The sequence below is a fragment of the Mustela nigripes genome, chromosome X, assembly GCF_022355385.1.
Source record: "Mustela nigripes isolate SB6536 chromosome X, MUSNIG.SB6536, whole genome shotgun sequence".
Taxonomy (NCBI): domain Eukaryota; kingdom Metazoa; phylum Chordata; class Mammalia; order Carnivora; family Mustelidae; genus Mustela; species Mustela nigripes.
The window spans coordinates 104,159,091-104,182,632 of NC_081575.1; the positions used below are offsets into that span (position 1 = coordinate 104,159,091).

Below are 23,542 nucleotides of genomic sequence, written 5' to 3' on the forward strand. Positions count from 1 at the left end.
GATGCAAAAATTGATCAAAAGAAGACTGAAGTCATAACTCTAACTCATGCACATTTCTGGGACAGACCAAACAAAATTGGAAAGGAAATCACTTTTTAGATGTCCCAAGTGATGCCATGCCAATGGGTAAACACTGCATCGTTTCAAGTGAAGAGCTAGTGCCAACGTACATGTCCTCTTACTATATTTACTTCTATTTTTTTGTACTTCCATGTAGAAATGAAGGTCTTCTTTTGTGACATTAAAGACCTCACAGTAGAGGTGTAGGAAACAAATGACTCACCTAAGAATAAACACTAATCCTAAGGATACGCATAGAAAATATTCATCTTCTCTGAAAACCAAAGAAATGCAAATTAAATGCAACAGTGAGACACTGTTTCATATCATAATGATAACACTATTTCATTTAAATATCACCAGTGACATTATCACCAGTGAACGCTCATCAATAGGAGCAAATCTGTAGGGAAACTGGCACACACATTTTGTTCTTATCAATGGGTATCACCCTTTTATAAAGCAATTTAGCAAGAACCATAGAGATACACTTATCTTTTAACTCAAATAATTCACTTCAAGGAACCTAAACTAATATAATTCATCAAAAAGGAAAAAGATAAAGAAAGAAAGATGTTCAATACAGTGATTTCCAGTATACAAAATAATGTAAATAATCAAACAGAAATTTTAAATAAAGATATATCAGTGAAATATAAGATAAATATAACCTTTTTAAAGATAATATAGAAATGTGGAGCAATCTATTTATGTCAAATAAAAACAGATTTCAAAATAATATATATTGTGATTGCTTCAATGTAAAAATGTGTTTTCAAGAGTAAGGAACCATGCAAAAATGACAAGCATCACTTTAGCACAGGGGTATCATGAATGAGTTTTAACCCTAAGTCTTCTATTTAATGTCATCATTAGATTCTTTTTCATTAAAATTCCATTTTTGTATCAGCTTTGACAATGTAATCTATTTATCACAAAATGGGTAAAACGGTATTCACAAAATTAGCTTCTGAATATGTAAGGGTACTCTTTTTAAATGGGGGGAAGAAAGGAAATCTGCAATCTAACATCTTATATTACACAGCACTTTGGAAACCAAGGTTTTATTTTTCAAATTAGGTAAGGAAAATTATTCCTCATTTTCAACAACTAAGACTGCCCATCAAGCCTAAATTACACAGTTGAAAAAGAAAATAAAAGCACAAGTCTTCTGGCTATAAAGAAAATGCTATCGCCATCTTAATTCTAAAGAACTATGTCCCAAAAAAAGCATTCTGATTGCAGTACCTTTAAGGATCACCTTCTGTGAATGTCCCCCCGCCACACACACACACACACACACACACACACACACACTCTCTCTCTCTCTCTCTCTCTCTCTCAGGCACTCTATCTCCATCTTTCTCTAAGCTTACAGGTCTATCCTCCCAAACAACTATAAATGAGGAGGACTATGGAGAAGGTAATACTCTCTAGTCCCCTAAACATCAACTACATCACTACACAGAATCTCTTGAAACGAGGCCTCCATCAACTAAGAAACAGAGAGAGAAGGCCCCTGTGGATGACATGGCGGCACCAGCGGCTGGAAGAGGAAGAGTGGTGTGCTAATGGTCCATCCGCGAGTTAGTGGTTAAGCAGCTTTCATCACCAGCTAGAATGTATTCCAATTGCAAGGATGAGGTGGTTCTTCAACTAGCTGAAGGAGGCGAAAAACACACGGCAGCAGCTGGGCTCGGCAATAAATGCTACATTTACCTTGTTAATTTCAAACTGGCTCACTGGGACACTGCCATTTAGCACATTTTCTCCAATTTCTATTAACCTCTTCTGAATGTTTTCCACTATAGTGTCTCGGCTTTGATCAGAAAGAATCTGGCCAATGACAAAGCTGCAAAGAAAGAGAGGGATTCATTTTTTTAATATTATACTTTATTAATAAAGGAGAGAAAAGGAAGATAAATGCCATTAGATTAACATGTGGACAAGAGCTGTACTGAAAGCTAACATGAGAGTGAATGTCCAAAAGGCCGTTACTATTTGTTTTTTAACATTAACTCTACCAAAGGTTTACCAACCTTGGAATGTCAGGTTTGCCCTTAAACATACAGACCATTTTCTAATGCAGCAGCTAAGGCTTCATACAAAATGTGGATAGAGAAAGGTATGTGTTTCATCTACAACTGTACATATGCAATTACAAAATTCACAAGCAGTTATACTTTACTCATAGGTTAAAAATTTTAAAAGTAAAAATTTCACTTTCCCCATAAAGCACCAAGATATTATCTCTGATATCACCAAGCTGAGATGACCATTAGCTAGGTAAGCAGAAATATAGTTCTTTATGCAGATTTCTTAAAACCCGAAGATTTCAAACTTCTCTTTCTTCAGCTTCATTATATTCCTCAGTGTTCTCCAACCTTACGCTATCCCTGAAAAACTTATTATTCTACCAGACCCCCTCAAAAAAAACAAGGGGAAAAAGAAAAGGAGTAAAAAAGCCAATATTTTATCCATTTCTGAGAAAATGCAGAGCGAGGGTTTGACAGCTGCATTATAATTTGTCAGAAAAAGAACCCTGACAAAAACATTTGTATAGCTTTAATTACTAATACATTTCTAACTCAGAGAAATTTACTTCTATTATGATGCATCTTTTCTTAGAAAACACAAAGCTGAAGAGAACACTCTAATCCGCAGTCTATACAAAGTAGTTTCATCTTTGGGTACATTTGGGGGCAATGAAGCATTTCAAACTTCATTTCATAAAAGGCTAACAGTGACCTATAGTTGGATGATCAACTTTGCCTAATCAAGAGCAGTTTTGCAGAAGCAACAATTGCTCAATCTCCCAACTTGAAAGCAAGAAGACTGGAAAATAAGTAAAAAGTGTGAATATTTGGCAATATTAAAATTAATTTAAATTTTGCTTTAAAGAAAAAAAATTCTTGTTTTCAGAATTGGGTAGGCTCATCAAAGAAGAATATCTAAAAAGATGGTACACTAAATAGCTAACGATTCAGGCTTTTCTAAATGGATGCTTTATAAATTAATGTGACCCTTTAAAAAAAAACAGGCCTTAGCATCACAATTTCCAGCCTCCCTTGCAAAGCTAGGGGATCAGCCATGACATTTATTATTTCTGAGGTACTTATGGTATTTGAGAACTAGCTCTTAAACTAACCTAAGATTAGTAAGAATTTTATTATTTTTTCTTTTTACAAGAGATTCCTAAGAATCTTTACACACAAATGATACGGATGAGAACAAAGTCTCAGTCCATGGTCCACTATAAATCCCAGAATATTTAAGCCACAACATGGGAACATCTTAACAATTATGTTCCTAAAGAGGCTCTACAATGATTCAGGAACATAACACAGGCACTTTCTTTTCTTTTCTTTTTTTTTTTAAGATTTTATCTATTTGTTTGACAGAGAGAAACACAGCAAGAGAGGGAATACAAGCAGGAGGGGTGGGAGAGGGAGAAGCAGGCATCCCGCCCAGCAGGGAGCCCAATGCGGGGCTCAATCCAGGACCCTGGGATCATGACCTGAGCCCAAGGCAGATGCCTAATGACTGAGCCACCCAAGTGCCCCCACAAGGCACTTTCTAATAAGAATATGAAAGCAAAACAAAACAGACACAAGCTAACATCAATGAAACCAACTCTGTAGAGAGCTAAAATGTGAAGGTTTACCCTCACTGTGAGTTACAAGTCCCAAGATGTATCTTATAGCAAGTACCTCTTACTGAGCAAATTTAGCTTTAAGTTTTAATCTACCTCAGAAATTCCACTCTAAATAAGTGAGAAGCATTAATATGTAACATTACAACAACAATAACAAAGAAGTTGTGTCCTTGAGCTTGGCAGAATCACAGATCCTCCCCATGTCATTAGTACTCGAAATTTTTACAGACAAACAACAAAAAAAGCAAAAATGAAAGTTGAACTCACTTTCCAGTCTCTTTAGCAAGATCACACCAATCTCTTCTAACTATGTCTAACCCTTTCAGCTCCTGTTTGGTGGAGTAATTCCCATCTGACGTTGGCTCAACAACTAGAGCGCCGTACTTCTTTTTTTTCAGCAGTAGGAGAGACTTGAAAACACCATCAATGTCTATTTCAAGCAGTTTGTACAACTTGTTCACTTCACTTTTTACCTGTGAAAATTTCAAGCATTAATACTAGCTTCTCAAACATCTACCATGGACAAGATGAACATGCTACAAATTCCCAGAAGTTAATCTAAACATAACTTGAATTCATCAAGATTAGAAGGCATTTACTCAGGTGATATAGAACACAGTATTATGTTGCGTATGATACAAAACCACTGAAAGAGCACAGGGATAAAAACAGACTGAAAAAAAACCACAGTAATATAAATATATCATCCCATTCAACCAAAGGACAGAATTGGCAGGGCCCGCCCCAGGAAATTTACAAAAATTATGAAATAGTCTTTTAGAATGTATAAACTAAATGCATATGTATTTACCTTCGAACAACTGAATTAGAGACCAGATAGTCCAATAAGTAGATATGTGGCTAGAAATAAGTAAAACTTTCACTATCAAAATCATGTCTAAGGAGCACCTGGGTGGCTCAGCTGGTTGAGCATCTGACTCTTGGTTTTAGCTCAGGTCATGATTTCAGGGCCCTGGGATGGAGCCCCTATTACGCTCTGCGCTCAGTGCACAGTGTGCTTGAGACTCTCTCTCTCTCTCTCCTTCTCCCCTTCCACTGTGTGCATGCGTTCTCTCTCTCTAAAACAAATAAATAAAATCTTAAAAATAAATAATATCTAAGATCTTCCTGTACATCCCAAAGCATCTTACATATAAGGAAATAACTATATGTTTAAAAAAATGACTAATCACCTGCTCTTTATTGATAGTCTCAAGGCACAGCCAATCACCCCTAGGGAAAATACACAGCTTTTGAAGTCCAATATGAGGACAACAGGACAGGCCTGTTCTCAGGTGAAGCCTACAAGTCATATTTCACACATACCAGTGGAGAAAGGCAGGAAGTTGTTACTTTGTAAGGTGTTATCTTAGTTCTAGTTTATTGGGACAAGATCTTAACATAGCAAGTACTAAAGAAACACTTGCTAACTGTAAACTGCAATTAGGAGGTGACAAATGATGACTTCTAAATATATTTTAAGTACTCTTATAAAAAATTATTAATGGGTGTACATGTACGTAAATAGGTGTTTATCCATATTAGCATATAAAACCGATGGGACTACTACTAGAAATGTATTTCTCCCCATGCATGATAATGTGACAAGTATAAATATGATCATATTTTAATTTTATTTTTTAAAAGATTTATTTGGTGGCAGGGGGAGGGGGAGAATAGCATGAGCAGGGGGAGGGGGCAGAGGGAGAGGGGGAAACAGACTTCCTGCTGAGCGGGGAGCCTGACTCTGTGCTCCATCCCAGGACCCTGAGATCACGACTTGAGCTGAAGGCAGATGCTTACCTGACTAAGCCATCCAGGTATCCCTATATTTTAAATTAAAATTAAAATTAAAATTTTTTTTTCACTTTCTTCTTTTATCAGAAAGGAGACACACAGAAGATCACAGGATGTGAAGCAGTGTGAACCCCCTTGAGAGACACAGAACAACACCCAGAGTCAGAGATATCACTGTAGCGAGGCCTAAGCCCAACATCACAGAAGTATGACATCACAGTCACCAGACTTAGAAACAAAATGAAAACATCTCACACTGTTTACAAAGTAAAAATGCATTTGTCACTTAAGGAAAAAATATTCTCCTTTGAATTTTACCCTTAAAAACAAATAACTGGAGTAGAGGTTAAGAAAAATAAGAGGATGAGGAAATGAGAAGCACTAAGCTTATTTTCAGAAACATGCATGTACATACGTGAATTTATGAAGTTCCATGTTAAAAGAGAATTCAGAAAAGTAGCTAAAAGATAATTTCATCAAATTATTTCACCTTGTTTCCCAATTTATATACTTCTTCCAGATCAGTGCTGTTGGTGTTTATCATAATTGAATCGGTATCTCCATAAATAACTTCAAGATTCATCTAAGAAAAAGCAAAAATTATAAAACTTAACAACAAAAACACAGTGATCATCATATACAATGAAACTCGAGATTTTCTATACTACAGAAATTACAGGTTCTGTTGATTTTTCAAAAGTTTATGTTTATTCTTATCCATATTGTCAGAGGAGTACAATCAAAGATTAAGCTCTAATAAACTAGAAAGGAAAGCCTCTGTCACATTAAGAAAATCTAGCTAATTTTCTTAAAATAAACAGAGAGCAGAGGAGCAGGGGAAATGTCTGGTTTCAACGGAAACAAACTGGAACTGAATAATATAAAGGAGGAGAAGAAACTAGGAAGGTAGGGGTCTATTTTTATCCACTGTACCATAAGCTTAGGGGTCATGGCAATTTATAAAGCAGAAACATAATGGGTTTTGAAAATTCAGGGGCACAAATCCATATGAAATTCTTCACAGTTTCAAACAGTATTCAGTAGGAGATGAAGAATGCCAAAAAAAATCAATCATAACAAACAACACTAGAGCACATACAGTATTAAGGCCTGGAAGTAAACTCTAATTAGCACTGTTACTAATTTGCTTGAAACACTCACATATAGGCTTCAAGCAGCGGCTAGATCATATCAGTGTTAGTAAAAGAAAAAAGCTATAATCCATTAGGAGGGATTATAAACGTAAACCAGGCATTCTAAGAAGCCATTTCCAGTCTGTTTGGGTTACAATTTTCCTTGAATACAAAAACGTCACAATGTATGACATTTATAAGTCACTGTATAATGAAAATGTTCAGCATTACCTTCTGTACCATCTCCTTTGTATGCATCAAAATCTAAATGAAAGAAAAAGTCACGATTAATGCTTTACATAGTTACAAAACCATAAACATAAGTAGGTACACACAGAGATATATAACCCAATGACTGGTCATACACATGACTGGTTTTCTAACCACAACCCTAAAAATAACAGTAGTATCAACATAATCTAAAAGTAAGTTGGACTCTATGTTGATTCTTAGCCAGAAATAAGTAAGCAGCTCTACTGTAAATATCTATTTAAGATTAATGTAGAGATCTATTTTTAATAAACATGCATAATAAAAACATGCCTTTATGATATGGTAAAAAGGCAAACTATTCTCATTACTGATATTTAAATAAAAGTGCATGACTGAAAAACAAAAGCTTAACAGAGCATTTCAAAGCTGGCAATTCTTACCCATGGTACTCAAAATCTTAAAAAGTGGAAAAAATAAATATATATGCACCAGATTTCAATTTCTTCTCAAGACTGTAAATTTCCTGAAGACAGGGAGTAGACCTTCACACATTCTCTGGATCTAGCAGAGTGCCCACTACAAAGGTGGGGTGCAATAAATATTTGGTGAATGGAGATAAACGTCTAGATCATATGTGTAAACAAGACTGCCCCTAGGCCCGTGTAGCTGCAGGTTAGAGACGTGTATTACAGAGCCCCATAAACCCTGAACTTAGATTATCTTTTACATCCACCCCTTACTTCCACTTCCACTGCTTCCTCTCCTTTATTACAGTCTCCTATTTTCTTCAGGCATTCACTGTCCTATGTTCTTAGAGAAGAAAGCCCTTCCCTTGCCCTGAGGGTGGTGGGTGGTGGTGAATATGAATTAGGCTAACCAATATTTTTTAAGATTTACTTTTTTATTTATTTGAGAAAGAGAGAGAGAGCATGAGCAGAGAGGGAAGAGATGGAGGCAGATGGAGAGCGGGGAGCACAGGATCATGATCTGAGCCGAAGGCAGACCCTTAAAGGACAGCCACCCACGTGCCCCTTATCAATGGTTTTAATAGTAGCTGTAGAGACTGGAACACCTGAGGAATCTTAAAAAAAAATACCAATACCAGCCCCAGCAATTTTTTGAAAAAGCTCTCCAGATATTCATGTTGCAGGTAGAGCTAAGGACCACTGGCCTAAGACAATCATGACAATCCCATTCGGAAAACAGATTTCAGTTGAGAGTTTGTACCCTCCCCAACTAGACCACAAGCTCCTAGAGGTCAGAGCACATGTTTGTGTCTAACTCTAGGCTTCACATGTGACAGGTGCTCAAAAAGTCATTTGCTAGGTGACTGATGGGTTTCACAGTAATCCCAATTACTTTCCCGAAATTCAGTTAACTCCTAAAAAGCATTCACTCTCCTCCACTTCATCTTCACTTGTAAACATCTAAATTGCAGGGAAATGCATTGTGGGAGACTATCTGACAATCCCTTCGGGAAGAGGGCAATAATGAGATCAAGCAAGTTAATCACAGTGAGGACAGAAGTGCTCATCACAAGTTCTCTTCACCCTCCCCACTTCCACCCCACCAGGCTTTGCTTTCCTCATCACAACAGACAACTCCACAAGGTAACCATTACCTAAGTAAAATACCTCAGAGCTTGTCAACCTCTCACTGCAACTCGGTATAGGCAGGAACCAATTTCCTCTACTCTTCTTTCACACCATGGATGAAACCCACTACGTCACCCTTGAGCGCACCTCCCAGTGTACTGGCAGCCTTCATCTTTCAGATCCTCCCCCCTCTCTATTCTCTCCCACCCCCAACTCACAAGCATTTCCACGCATGAGCTGAGGGCTGCTACCAAAACCATTTTCTTTTTGACAGAAGAAAACTGGTGTTGGATCTTTTGCACAAAAATGGTAGAAAACGAAGTAAAACATAAAGACTATACTGCAACTACTTTTTTTCCACCTGATACTTTGTTTTAGAGATGACTTCCCATCTACACATACAGGGCTGCCTTATTCTTTTTTAATGGCTATACAGTATTCCGTCGTGTGAATCGATCATGATATATCTAACCAATGTTCTAGTAATAAACACGTAGGTTGTTTCTGATCTTTACCTTTATAACCACACTTCAACAAATAATCTTTATACATGAATAAAATGCCAGTAACAAGATAAAACGCCTATTAGAAGACTTATTGGGCCAAAGGTTATATGGGTTCAAATTTTTTACAGATATAGCCAAATAGCTCTCCACAGAGGTTACACCAATTTCTGAGGATAGCTTTATCACCGTCTTTCCCGGGGACCTCAACAATAGCTAATGACTATGCTCCATTTCAGGTTCAAGGTCCTCACCACAGCACGTCAACTCTTCAGTCCATTCTATAGGTGACAACCCACAACCAGGTTGGCCCTGACCCCTCGTGCTTCTTCTTAAGCACTTATACATGGTGGGTACCACAGTGCTCTGTCCAGACGAAGGTTTATCCAAGTGCTTCATTAGCAGCATCGCCCAAAAGCCACCCCTGATTCAAACTGCTCACTGGAGAGGGCTCAGCTGTTAGATATCCTGTGGGCTACCAAATTCTTTGTATGAAGCACAGGGCCTAGTGCACAGGACCTAGGAACGATTATTTGTAAAACGCTGAAAGAATACTCCTAAGGGGTGGGCAGTATTACAACCCCCATTTTATGGATGAGTAAAATTAGGCCCTGTGATTTTACCCAAAATAACAGAACTAGTCAAGAGTTTGAACTAGAAGCTGGACCTTATGTCTCATTTTCTTTTCAGAATGTTTCACTGCCTTGTTAAAAAGCCCATACCACATGACTGTTCTGGAAGCCAATAGTCGAAAACTTACACCTCACAGGTATTTTCCCCATTAACGAAATGGATTTTTAAAAGAAGTCACAGGTATCAAGAAAAGTCTACTGGACACATGGTACAGTGACCACCAGATGTCCGTTTCCAAGTTCACTTCAAATTGACAAGCCTAATATCAAAGCTACCCATTCTGACAGAAAATCATTTTGTAAGTGCCAACAGCTAGAAAACAGGGCTATAAAGGCTTGCTAAATTCATTAATAAGGCAGTCTGCAGTTATCTGATTTCACAGCAACACCTGCATATTTATCTACTCATTACCAATTGGATGATGGAATTTTTTCAAGCACATTTCAAAAATCTGCCAACTTCAAGTGTAAAAAAATAAACTTTGTGGTTAATTTTTCCCTTAACAAAGTACAGCTGTTGAGAATAATTGTTCAAGATCTTACCCTGTAATGTCAACTGCAGCAGAACAAAGAGTATTTAATTAGCAAATCTATCCAGTAATTCAACACCTATTATATAAAATGCCTTCGTGATTTTATTCAGGATAATTTGCTAAGAGGGTTATTACTGACATTCAGATGGAATTTAAAATTCCTACGCAAGTCGAGTCATAATAGCAGTAATGATCTCCCCAATCAGGAGATTCGGTGTCACACAAGGCTCTCTTGCAATGCAGCAGCCGATTTCCTGACTTCTTAATTCCTGGGCTCAGCTCAGTGAGAGCCCTTCGTGCCGGTATTTCAGTCAGCAATACATCTTTAATGGGACTCTATTAAAATAACTAGAACAAAAATGACTTTTTTTTTGGTTAAAAAGAATGACAGCACTGCCATCATATCAATCATTGCAGGCTTTGCAGAACAGTGCCGTTAGGGGAAAAGAGGAGGGGGAAACAGGAAAGGAGTGGGGCTGGGGGTGGGGAGAGCAATAATTAAAATAATACGAAAAAGTGTTTTAACCCCAATCTGAGCCTCTGAAGGCTGGTGAAGGGTGGTGGTGACTAAAAGGAAATGTAAAGTGTATTTAAAAGAACTCTTTCCTAAAGAAAATAATGTATTCAGGAATACACCCACAATGTGGTTTACTAAGCGGAAAGAGCATGTTTATGACGCCAGGTTTATCAGCGGCAGAGACCTAAGACCAACTTCTACTGCTGTGCGTCTTTACTTCTGCCAAGGAGGGGATAAAGCTGGGGTCCTTACTTTTTGTCAGGACAGAATACGAGTGTGTGTGACAATGCATTTAAAGGATAGGAAATGGTTTTAAACGGTGCTATAGACTAAAACTGTGCTTATAAATACTAAATGAAAGTGAGAAAACACCAATTTTCCATGGTCAAAAAAAAAAAAAAAAAAAGCTTCAAGCTCCTTTTCCAAAAGCACAGGTCTATTACAGTGACATCTACTAACAATGAGAACCCACTTTGATGATATATGATACGGATACTAAATGCAACAGAAATCCTGTAAGTTAAAAAAGTGTTGGGTGAGGTCAAATCCTAAACAAATAATGCATGAACAGAATGACAACTGAAATCTCAATGGCTTTAGGGTTCTTCTGTTACCGATGACATAAAATGAGAATTAAACTCAAAAGGTTTTTTTAAAAAAAATACATTAGCATAACAGGGGTAGCAAAATGAATGGTTTTGAAGGATAGGGAAGAGAAAAGTAGAAGAAATATAAATATTATGATATTTGGTAATCCAGTCATTATCTAAGCTTTCCTAGTCCCAATTTCGGCAGTTTCCAAGCAGGACTCTGTGTTACTCAGTTCTCTCACTTGGCACACATTTACTTCATCTTCATTACATTTCACTGCCTTTTCCTTATTTTCCTATTCCATGTTATTCTCAGGTGTGTGTCTTCTCTATAAGATGCTCAAGGAGCATAGACTATGGATTTAATAAGCGCCCTACTTAGATTTTCTACTACTTAATATTCCTGTCTGGTTTCCTTACTGCCTTTAAACCTGAGTTTTACCTTCTTTAAAACTGGGGAAAAAGTACCACCTAGGTCCCTGAGTTATTGGAGCTAAAAAGAACTCCATGCTGAAAACACAGACAGCAAAGATAAAGCATTATACAAATGTGAGTTTAAAGAAAAGTCAGGAGTCTGAAACATGAGTACTAGTTTAAACTTCCAATTAGTAGTTAAGTGATTTGCGAGCCAGCTGGGTTCCCTCTCTAGGTCTTAGCATCCTCATTTTAAAAATGAAGAGGCAGGGACTCCTCCCAGATCTAAAACTCTAGAATCCAAAGTTTGACATGTAGAAACACCTCTATCCTCCTATCTGGTTGTTTTGTGTTTCAACCACACTCATTTCTTTAGTGTTAGTTAAAGGAGGCACTAATACATCCAACAATGACCATCAGCATTATAAGAGTATAGATCTATATTCTAGGTTACTTTCAAGGGCTATGTGGTTGTAAAATAAACAGAAATACTTAGGGACTCACAAGTTGTCTGCATATAGCTTAATGCCCTTAATATAAGTGAGTGTATGTTTACCATATATAAAACATTCGACATCCTCTGTTGAGATCTCCCCCTCTCCACCAGGAGAACACATAAACATCGCCTACATATATATTCAGGACTTCTCATCCGCAGCACTATTGACTTTTTAGGCCAGAGAATTTTTTGTCATGGGGAGGCTGTCCCTGGTCTCTACCCGCTAGACACCAGTAGCATGCATGCAGGCGTGCACACACACTCTCCAGCTGTGACAACCAAAATGGTCTCCAGATATTGCCAAATGTTTCCTGGAGGACAACACTGCCCCTGGTTGAGAATCAGTGACACGAATGACAACATTTTCTTGCTCCAAGCACATATTCCACTCTCTGTCCCATAAGGATTCCTCCTAGACCCCATCCATCTCTTCCAAACCCTCCCCAGCTCCAAACAGGATAAATGGCCTCCCTAAGAGCCTCGAACTGAAATAAAAGAACGACTTCCCTTCTAATCCAATGAGCTAATAAGTCTCACAAGAGATTTTCTCTTCCTGCTGATGTGCTCTGCCTCCTTCAAGTTCTCACCACTCACTCAGCCTACCTATCTCCAGGATCACTATTTCAAACCATTCTTCATGCTTTGCCAGTTCTTTCTAAAACATACTCTTGCAATGAAATTTAAATCCCTTAGCTTGCCCCAAGACTCACGATATAGTTGAGGCCCAACTTACCTTCCAATATGTCCCACATGCACCCTTCAATTTAGCCCTCCTGAAATATGCTGAGTTCACTGAACAAGCCACTAGGCTCTTTTCTTGCCTCTGTGCTTTTCACATGCTGTTTCCCCACAGTGGTCCAAAGCATGGGTTCAGACGTTAGGCTGAGTGATGGTTAATTTTGTGTATCAACTGGGCTAGGGCAGTGATATCCAGTTATTTGGTCAGACACCAGTCTAGATGTTGTTGTGAAGGTTGTCTTGTTTTTGGTGTGTTTTTTTTTTAACATGACACCAACATTTAAATCAGTAGACTTTGAGTCAAGCAGACTATCCTCACCATAATGTGAGTGGACCTCACCTAATCATTTGAAGGCCTTAAGCAAGAAAGGAATGAAGCCCCCCAAGGAAACTGCAGACTCATGTGCTGTCTGTCTTCAGGCTATTGACCAGCCCTGAGATTTCAGTCCTGCCAGCCCCTAAAATCCCATGAGCCAATTCCTTAAAATCAATTCATCAATCAATCAATCTTTCTCTCTCCCTTCCTGTCTCTCTCTACCTCTGTTCCAAACATACACTCCCCAAATCAGTTCTGTTTCTCTGGAGAACCCTGACTGATAAAGATCATGTCTCAGCTATCAAACCTGACACAATGCCTGGCACATAGGATTTATTAAATTACTATTTATTAAATTACCTAAGTACGAAGTGTCACAGCACTGCTTACAAGCTGTGTGACCTCAAGCACACAATATAACCTCTCTGTGCCCCAACACTTAACTGTAAAATGGAGACAATAACCACAGCTTCCTTACAATAGGGCTACTATGAACATTGAATGTAACACATGTAAATTCTTTTCTACAGTTCCTGGTGCATAAGTGCTCATAAATATTAGTTATTTTTATTACTTAATGTCTACTTATTTTATAAGGAACTTTATACCATCAGAACAACCTCTCTGGCCTCCCCAGCTAAATGGTATTGAGGAATACATTAGTCCAATGTAGCCTCAGAGTACTCTGTGTATACCAGAGCACATCACTCAACTATGGAGTTAAGACAGACACTATAAGCAAATCATAAGGAGAGATCATGTCTCAGCTATCAAACCTGACACAATGCCTGGCACATAGGATTTATTAAATTACTTCAATAAACATTTATTTTTTAAGTTCTGATAAAAGGAAACAAACCCAAGTGGTCCAACATGAGAAGAGCAAAGCCATGGACTTGTAAGTGCCTCTCTACAACAAAAGCTGGTTACAGAAAGCGGCTATTAAAACCCACACACAGCATGCATTTAAAGAAGTGAAGAGTGAATCAGTTTTAACCCCACCTTCAAGCACTATGCATGTTAGATAAACAAATACTCACTCAGGAGAAATGAAAGTCTATCCCAGTGATAAAGGCCCATTAATTATAAACTTGACTAAAAACAAACTGAGGGTTTCGGAGGGGAGGGGGCAAGAGGATGGGTGAGCCTGGTGGTGGGTATTAAGGAGGGCACGGATTGCATGGGTGTGGTGCATAAACAATGAATCTTGGAACACTGAAAAAATAAACTAAAAATTATAAACTTGACTGAAAGTGACTCTCCCACACGGCTCACTTCCAGGTAAACTGATTTTGTTTTAAATCCATAATTTACAGCCCAGACCTTCTGACAGCTCATGTGTAAAGAATATAGAACACGCTGAATAAACAAAGCTTTCTGATAGGCTTCTCCTCCCTAACAGACACACTGAGTGATATTTATGAGTATCTCTCAATTACTGCCCTAAAACGAGTCAAGGCTCTCATTTTGACTTAAAAACTTAAAATGCAACAATCTATGGCTTTGAATTTGTTAAAGGAGAAGTGAATTTCTCCTTGTCTTCTCACTCCTTGCCCCCATAGATTTATTCACCTTGTGCATTTTTTTAAAAAAACCCACCTTGGGGCACCTGGGTGGCTCAGTGGGTTAAAGCCTCTGCCTTTGGCTCAGGTCATGGTCTCGGGATCCCGGGATCGAGCCCCGCATCAGGCTTCTCTGCTTGGCGGGAGCCTGCTTCCCCCTCTCTCTCTGCCTGCCTCTCTGTCTACTAGTGATCTCTGTCTGTCAAATAAAAAATAAAAAATCTTAAAAAAAAAAAAAAAAAAAAAAACCACCTTACATTTTAACTTTTTAAAAACCTGTTTTCACCTTTAAAGATATCTTCCTTTCACAATATTCTTACTCTCTATTCCTCCACTCCAACCTCCAGTTCAGAAACTCATGTCCCCTGCGCTTCACTTGAACTTCTGTGTATTATTGCCATACTTGGGATTGTATTTGACATGGGACCCTGGAGAGCTCATAGAGTTGGCTTTAAAGCACCCTTGAGCTGAATCTACTCACCGACACAAGAGTTCAAGCGCAAGCCTACACTCTTAAATACTAAATTTTCAAAAAATACCCAAACCCTAAGACACCAAGATTGAAACCAGCGCAGGAGATATTAACCTAAGGTCAAGAAATGTGAACATCCCTGAAACTGTCAAGATAAACTTGAATGTGTGCCTATATGCATTTTCCTAGGAAGAAGGTCCACATATTACATCAGATTTGAAAGTGTGATTCATTTAAATATAAGTACCATTGAAGATCCTCCAATTAGCCATAAGAATCAAGCTTTCAGATTTCTCAGAACTCACATAATGCCCACAGGACTAGAAATACCCCCGCCCGAAGATCTTTGCCTCTTTGGAGCTGCGTATTTTCAGCCCGTACAGTGTTATTTCCCTCACAGAAAAACACGGACATGTCAGAAGGCTCAGATTTGGTTCCCTGATTGACTTCTCGCATAACTCATCTGGGGGGCTAATTAAGACACGGCCGAACTATGTCCGCGCTTTCGTGAGCATCGGCGCTCAGGCAAGTTTCACACACCCTGATTAAAATTGACTCAAAGTGTCTTACTTCAGTAATCACTTAGACGGAATGAATTTTACATTAGTGGGATCAAGCATGCACCAGGCCTCAGTGGAAATGAAAAGGGCTTATAGTAATAGGATTTATAAATCCACCCATTAGGTTAATGGCTAAATGATTTACATGTAACTTTCTCCCCCACTCCGCCTTCCCTCACCCTTTAACTCAGTAAAAACTATGCTTGGCATTTTCCACTGCAGTGCCATACACAAAGGAAATAGCCTTTCTATTTTGGGACATACTAATTTCTAATAATGGCTTGGGTAGCTACCATTAACTCTTTCAAAGCACAAATAATTGACTAATAAAATTAAGTATTCTATAAGGCCTGAAAGTGCTTAATTGATCATAATTGTCTATTTGAGAAGAAGGCGTCAGGCTGGCTATGCGCAGATAATGAAGTTGGGCAATTGTGAAGCACTGCAATCAAGATAATACTTACAGCTAAAAAGGACATTAGCATTTTCTAGAATCTGCAACATTTTCGTTATAACTGAGGTCATGGGAATATGTGACTAGAAAACTTTGAGCTCCCAGCCCCCATGAAAAGCAGCTTTAACAGGTTGTCACTCGTCATGACCGAGTACCTGGCCCAAAGCTCGACCCTGGCAGAGTAGCGAGGCGGTGGTCTGGAGACCACATGGCACTGGAGTGACGAAGGGGTTACTGTCACCACTGTGATGGGAGCATTTTTTATTTCCGAAAGCTCCTTTTTAGGACTGGTGTGTGACAAGGTAGCCATGGGACAGCACATCATTACTCGCTGCTTTAAGGAAGGTCAGAGGAGGAAGAACTTTTTAAACCCAACACCTTGTGGGGATGGGGGGGCGCGCACAACTCCCTCGCTCAGTACCAAGGATAAATACTACATTCTGTTCCATACTGACTGTACTTTCGATATGCTCTCCTAGAGCAAGCTGTTACTTATTTTTTTTTAAGAAAATGCTGTCCTTCCTTTGCTCTCCCATTTATCAGAAGTTCAGAAAACAGATTCTAGGAACTAGCTATGATTAAAATATGGATGGTTCCTGCTTCAAAGAAAAATCTTATAACCTGAAGACAAACACACAGCACATGAGTCTGCATTTCCCCTAGTTTTAGGGAAATGGAATTGTGTTCACCTCTCCAGAGACACAGGTGTAAGAAACACATGTTCAGTCATGTCTCTAGAATAAATGTATTTAAGGATCAATCAAATAATGCACCACATCTCCTCCTAACCCATCACCTTCTATATTTTCTCCAGGAAGAATACAGCGAAATTCTGAAAGCAACAAGTATCAAGTTGAGAAAAGTCACTTAGGATAGAGGTGTAGAATACGAATAAGATAAAATATCAATACAAAGACTATACACGATTTGGCTCCTTATGATTAAAAATATATATAAACCTTTACTTTTGGACTTCATTGCACTGCCACCGTCTAATCTGGCCGAGGCTCAAGAATTTGATATGAATTGTAGGAAGCACTATAATTTTCCTCTCACTTAGAATCTCAAAAAAGAACTGATTCATTCACTCACCAAGTATTTACGAAGTACTTCTCATGTGCTAGGTGAAACGGAACACAGAAATAAATGATTCAGACACAATGTCTTCCCTCTATACTGTATAATATCCAGTGGATTAGAGAACCAAATGTGGGACAGGAAAAACATATACATATATCCAGACACACACAGAGTATAGGGGCCCCTGGGGTGGGAGTTTGAGAAAACTTGACAGAAGCAGAATGTACTAAGGGGAAGGTAGGTTACAGGGAGTAACAGGCAAAAGAGGACGAAGGAAGAATGTTGGTGAGGATCCAAAGGACAGAGAGAAATTCTCAGTGGTGACTAAAAGACATTAAACTTTCAAAAAATTATAGAAGATTTTTTTTTTTTTTTGCAACAAGAAAAAAATAAAAAAGTATGATTAAGGCTAGAATGCTCAGGAAAATAGGGAGAAAGCAGGAGAGAGGCTCAACTGTGAAAGGCCTTGTAAACCAAAGTAACAACTTTAAACTGGGAAGTGACACCACTGGACTGACAAAGACGGCTCTCTGACTATAAACATGTGGAGCATACCTATCAGCCGGGGGGCGGGGGCAGCATCCTGGGAAAAGTAGTGAAGCTTACACAGCACGGTAGCTATTGCACTGGAGAGTCACAGGCACTTAGGAAGTGAAATCTACAGGACTCGGCAACTAGTTGGATTTGGGGCACAAGGAAGAGGTAGAGGAGTCAAGTATGAAACCAGTGTTCCTGGCTTAACAACTGGGTAGACAGTGCTGTCACTCACTGGGACAGGGAATCCAGGAAGGGGAGCAGGTTGGGGAGCAGAACCTTAAGGGCAGTTTTGGAAGTGATGAATATGCTATGCCTGTGGGCATGTGAAGGGAGAGGACAGGAAGGCAAATGGAAGCTAAGATGCTCAACGGAGGGGATGTGAGAAGTTTCAGGTGTAAGAAGTCCAATGCTCTACAGAGATGCAATAAATGAACAAATCAAAGCAATGTCAGCATGCAGACAGAATCCATCAAAATGGATGGCTGAGCTCAAGGGCCAGCAGGAGAAAAGGGAGACAAGGCAAACCAGCAGCCAAAGCACAGTAATGGTGCTCCTTGGGACCCCCGATCCCTCATTCCTCCTCTAGCACCTTCCTTTCCCTTTCAGCTATCAGATCTCCATTCTTTGTCACAATTGGCAGGTGTCACACACACCAGTGGCCGCTGGCAAATCTGACACAGGCTGCCACCGACAGCCAGGCACCACACGCTGACCTTTAATGAGACCGATCCCAACAGGTGGCTAGTGCCTAATACAAATAATTGTATTAACCCTCCAAACGAGGTCAAAGAAGGGGGAGCAACTTGTCTTTTTATGAGCAATCACAACAGCCAAAGGCACTGGCTCCCCTCCTTAAGGCGGTGATAGGCTCAAAAGGAAGGCAGAACATCAATCAATTCATTCCAGAAGAGCCTCCCTTAGCTCCTGCATAGCCATCCTTGTCCTGCCTCTCTCCTGCATCTGGGAGGGGGCAGGGAGTTCTTTCTTTCCTAAGGCAAGTTTGGTGCCATCTGTGAAGCAGTTCTGATTCATACTTGTCCAAATGAAAAAAAGGAGCTATGGAGGGGAGGGTTCCACTTGGTTTCCAAATAACATTCTTCACACCCTTTGAGAGAAACTAAGTCATAAGTGATTAAATTGCCTTTGTTGCTAATTTGGGTTTGATAACATCAAATGTCTCACAGTTCTCATGGACCTTCGACCTCAGAGCGAGCTACTGTTTTGACAGAACAGACAGCTGTAGCTCAGGGGGTGGGAGGAGGCCTGCACCACCTCCTGAAAGAAAATCGCCTAGATCGGGGCCCAGAAATCCCACTGTGCCCCGCAGCAGGACGCCATGTGCCGATCCACAGCCACTCTCCCGACCTGTCCCTATGGAGAAAGATGTTTCTTTCTCCTGAAGACAACCCCCTCTGCTCCCACCCTCTTAAAGCCTGTGACTGCGAATGGCACGGCTAAGACCAGCCACACACCACTGGCATGCCGGTACCCAGATAAAGAATCCAAGCGGTAGATCAGATTCCTGTCAGCTGCAAAAGGGCTGGCACTTCAGCTGCTCCTCATTCTTTATTTTTAAAAGGCAGGATGGGCTCAAGGGCATGGCGGCGGGTCACACAAGAAGAGGCTAAAGATTAAAAAAGATAAAACCCAAAACCCTGAGGGGTGCACAGACTCACCAGTGACTGTGAACTGAAAAAGGGCTTTAGAAAAGCGCAACGGCACTTCACACACCAGTTAGGAGTGTGTTTCTCTTAGTGACAGAGTGTGGAAAGTTGACTAGAGGATTAAAGAAAACAATCTCACTATAGGTCAGTTCTCAGTCAATGGGACCGACAAATTAATTCCCCTGCTACAAATTTGGAAAATACTTATTTTCGGAACTCAGAGCCCAGAGCATTGAAATATTGGGATGGGCTACCAATGACAAAGTTAACTACTTGATCAGTCCCCAGAGCCAAAAGCCATGTACACTTAAATATAAATCAACGAGACTTAAAGAGTATGGTGAGAGAGACTTACCTAGTGCAGAATACAGAATGTGTTCTTTTTTCCCTATACCACCACCATTACCAACAGATCATTCTTGACTAATTCTTAGAAGCTGAAGACCAACTTGGATTTTGATGTATAAACTGCTTTTGACGATATTTCATTTTAAACAGATAAACACTTTTAAAAAAAATGCAAGCCAAAGACACCCTTTTGAGAAACCAAGAAAACAGATGTGGAAGCCGTTTGTTTAGATGAAGAGGAATTTTCGCTTTTATAGGAATACAATGATTCATGAAGAGGAAAAAAGTCTGTCATCAAGTTTACTTCAATAGATACTCTTGGGTTTGAGGCAGCTTTCTAAATATGGCCACTGCTTTTCTTCACATCTCATCTCTCCTGAAATATCTCAAACTACCACTAGCAAACATTACTTTTATTGTCTTTGTTCTTTTAAATTTTCTGCTTAGTTAATACATTGTGCAGGAGAAAAAACCCCACAACTCTGGTACTACAGCATTACATACTTGCTTTTACTGCTTAGGTAGTGGGACAAAATACCTTCTGCTTTAGTGACTTATCAAAAACAAGCCAGCTTGAGATTGTGAAAACATTAGCAGTACAAGAAACCATGAGTGTAAGTTTGGAAATAAGAGCTCTCCTTAACTCCAGAGGAGATGGAATAAAAAACATAGTCAAGTTTTTGCAAGAACTTCTAGCCAACAGGATAATCTCCTTTGCTGGTGTGTCTGTTTAATGGAGATGCCAAGACAAACTAAAACAGGGCAAGAAGAAAAAGCAGTGGCCAGGGGGTGGGAGGGGGCGCTGGATTCAACCTGGGCAGATACTGAAGAAATTTCTCTCCTTCCATCTTGTGCCTACACCCACCCGCTTCCTCCCTCAGTTCCTTGCCCATCGGCTGCTGGGCCCACGGAGGCTCAGCGGCTTTGTCTACGTCCCACGCTCCGGGTTAAGAGGCGCACAAGGTCTGCAGCAATGGCAGCTTTACGTTCCATGCTCCTCTGCCTCCTCAACAAAAGAGTAAGGCAAAGCCAGCCAATATCCTCATTTTCTTGGTTTGATAAACAAACAAACAAAACCCTCACAATTCCCTACCCCTTAAGACTCTGCTGTGATGTCAATTAAGTATCAGAAAAAAAGAAATCTCTTTTCTGCAATATCCCTACCTGCCAATATTTTGCCATGTTACTTCCTGTAGGTTATAGTTAAAAAATAGATGTTTTAACCTATCTCATATATCACAACATCATTTTGAAGGTACATTTCCAAACTACACATACTCCTGCTATGAGCTACGGCTCAATCTATGAACCCCCTTAATGGACTACAAAATTCTGCATCCATGTATATATGCACATTTTTCTGGGTAAAGAATCCACAGCTATCAGCCAGTTCTCAAATGGGTCATGGCCCCCAAAAGATTAGCGTCCCCCACAGACCTTGTAGTGATTTCATAGTTACACCCAGTCAGTCCTCAAAAAGTCCAAGGAGTTACCTGATGTATCTTATACCCATGGTGATTTGTCCAAGAGACTGCCAAAGAGGAGCAACCTGCTTTCCTGGCTCCAATACCATTTCTAAACCCTTTGCTTATGATCCTAAAAATGAGTGTCAAGAACCTGTCACAGGTAAGGGGAGGAAAAAAAAAAGATGAGCCTTAACAAATCTGTGACCACGATTATTATCATCACAGAGACAATGTGTAGTTTCAGTCAGATGGGTCTAAAGGTTGGTGAGTTTGCCAGCTGGCTGTAAGGAATAGTACCCATAATAGTAACTTTTCTTCTCCCCCCCAATCAATAATAACTTTCACAGTTTGTTTATTCAACACACAAGGAACTTCTACTACATGATAAGCATCTTACAGGTGCTGGGATGAGAGCTGGGAACGAGGAGCAGAAGCACCAGCCCAGGGGCAAGGGATAAGGTGGTAGCAGCAGAGCAGGAAGGAAAGTAGAATCAAGACACACTAAGGGTTGAGATGTTGAAAGTAATGAAAAGAGAGAAAAACCAAAGATAAGTCTTTGACTTTTGGCTTGAGTATGCATAGATGGCAGTGCCTCCTTTAAATTCATGATGAGAGGGGCGCCTGGGTGGCTCAGTGGGTTAAGCCTCTGCCTTCGGCTCAGATCATGATCTTAGGGTCCTGGGATCAAGCCCCACATCGGGCTCTCTGCTTAGAGGGGAGCCTGCTTTCCCCTCTCTCTCTGCCTGCCTCTCTGCCTACTTGTGATCTCTCTGTCAAATAAATAAATAAAATCTTTTTTAAAAATTCATGATGAGAAAACAGAAGCATGTTTGTGAAATTAGTAAAAATAAAGCTGTTTTTTTCAAAATCTGTAAGACTCGGGGAGCACAGAGGCGATTCACTTGGTTAAGTGTCTCACTCTTGATCTTGGCTCTGGTCTTGATCTCACGGTTTTGAGTTCAAGCCCATGGAGCCTACAACATGGAGCCTACATTAAAAAAAAAAAAAAAAAAAAAAAACTACAAGACTGGCTATAAAGTTGGATTGCAGACATTGTTGTAGCCATGCTGATGAGTCTTACCGGTGGACATTTCAAGATGTCACTGTCCTTAAGGAACTTGAAAGACAAATGTATGCAACTGATGAATCAATCATTGAACACTACACCAAAAACTAATGACGTACTATATGTTGGCTAACTGAATTTTAATTAAAAAAAAAAAAAGACAAATGTAATCACTTCCAACTAAGCAGTTTTCACTGTCTAAAAACGAAAGGAACAGGACTTAAAAGCTGTCATGCAGAAATGTAATAATAGGGCGTCTGAGCCAATTACACCAAGTCCTGCACCAATGGAGTGATCTACGAAAACCTTTTCTTTGGGGGCATCTGGGAAGTTCAGTCATTAAGCATCTGCCTTCAGCTAAGGTCATGATCCTGCGGTCCTGGGATCGAGCCCCGCATCCAGCCCCGCACTGAGCTCCCTGCTCAGCGGGAAGCCTGCTTCTTCCTCTCCAGCTTCCCCTGCTCGTGTTCCCTCTCTCTCCCCCACTCTGTCAAATGAATAAATAAAATCCTTAAAAATAAATAAACAAACAAACAAATAAATAAATAAACCTTCTCTTTGGAGGCATGCCTCAGTCTTGAGTTGAGTCCAAAAAGAGAGGCAGTTCTAGGTCCATGTAGCAAATAGTGCCTCTGATATTAAAAGGGAGGGAGGGCATTAAAAGATATTAAAAGAGGAATGGGACAAATGGTTTCTGACCCCATCATTTAAACGTCCTTATCCCTATGTGCTGCATCTTAAAAAAAGCAAACTGTGAGGGACAAGGTCCAGGTCAGGGACAAACATGAAGTCTGGAAACCCAGGCTTCCATGAGGTTTCATAGCACAGCCAGGAATTCCTCCAAGACCTAGATCTCTCGTTTCTTTGTAATCCACAGTATCTTTCCTCTCATGTAAGAATCTCACTTCTTCCCTGCCCGCCAACCTTCATCTTTCCCTTCCCACTAATTTCTCTTCAATTCAGCATACTCAGTCACTTGACAAATACGCAGGGTCTGTACTGCTCAAAACATGGTGCTAAACTCTTACAAGACCAAATGTAGTCCACGTCCTTGAAGACCCTGAGATGCACACCCCAACTGTCCACAACAGTTTCTCTTCTTTATCTGTTTAGGGCTTGCCCCGCCCACCTCATGCCC

General features: G+C 39.8%; 1 protein-coding gene across 2 annotated transcripts in view; it reads right to left on the reverse strand.

Annotated features, from left to right (window-relative positions):
* POLA1 (DNA polymerase alpha 1, catalytic subunit) overlaps positions 1-23,542 on the reverse strand; it is a 311,518-nt gene that overhangs the window by 181,212 nt on the left and 106,764 nt on the right. For both annotated transcript variants that reach the window (XM_059385000.1, XM_059385002.1), the window contains exons 27-30: positions 6,877-6,909; positions 6,003-6,095; positions 3,983-4,188; positions 1,780-1,912 (exon numbers count right to left, since the gene is read on the reverse strand). In XM_059385000.1, coding sequence (XP_059240983.1) covers positions 1,780-1,912; positions 3,983-4,188; positions 6,003-6,095; positions 6,877-6,909 — 465 coding nt within the window. The remainder of the gene's footprint in view (positions 1-1,779; positions 1,913-3,982; positions 4,189-6,002; positions 6,096-6,876; positions 6,910-23,542) is intronic.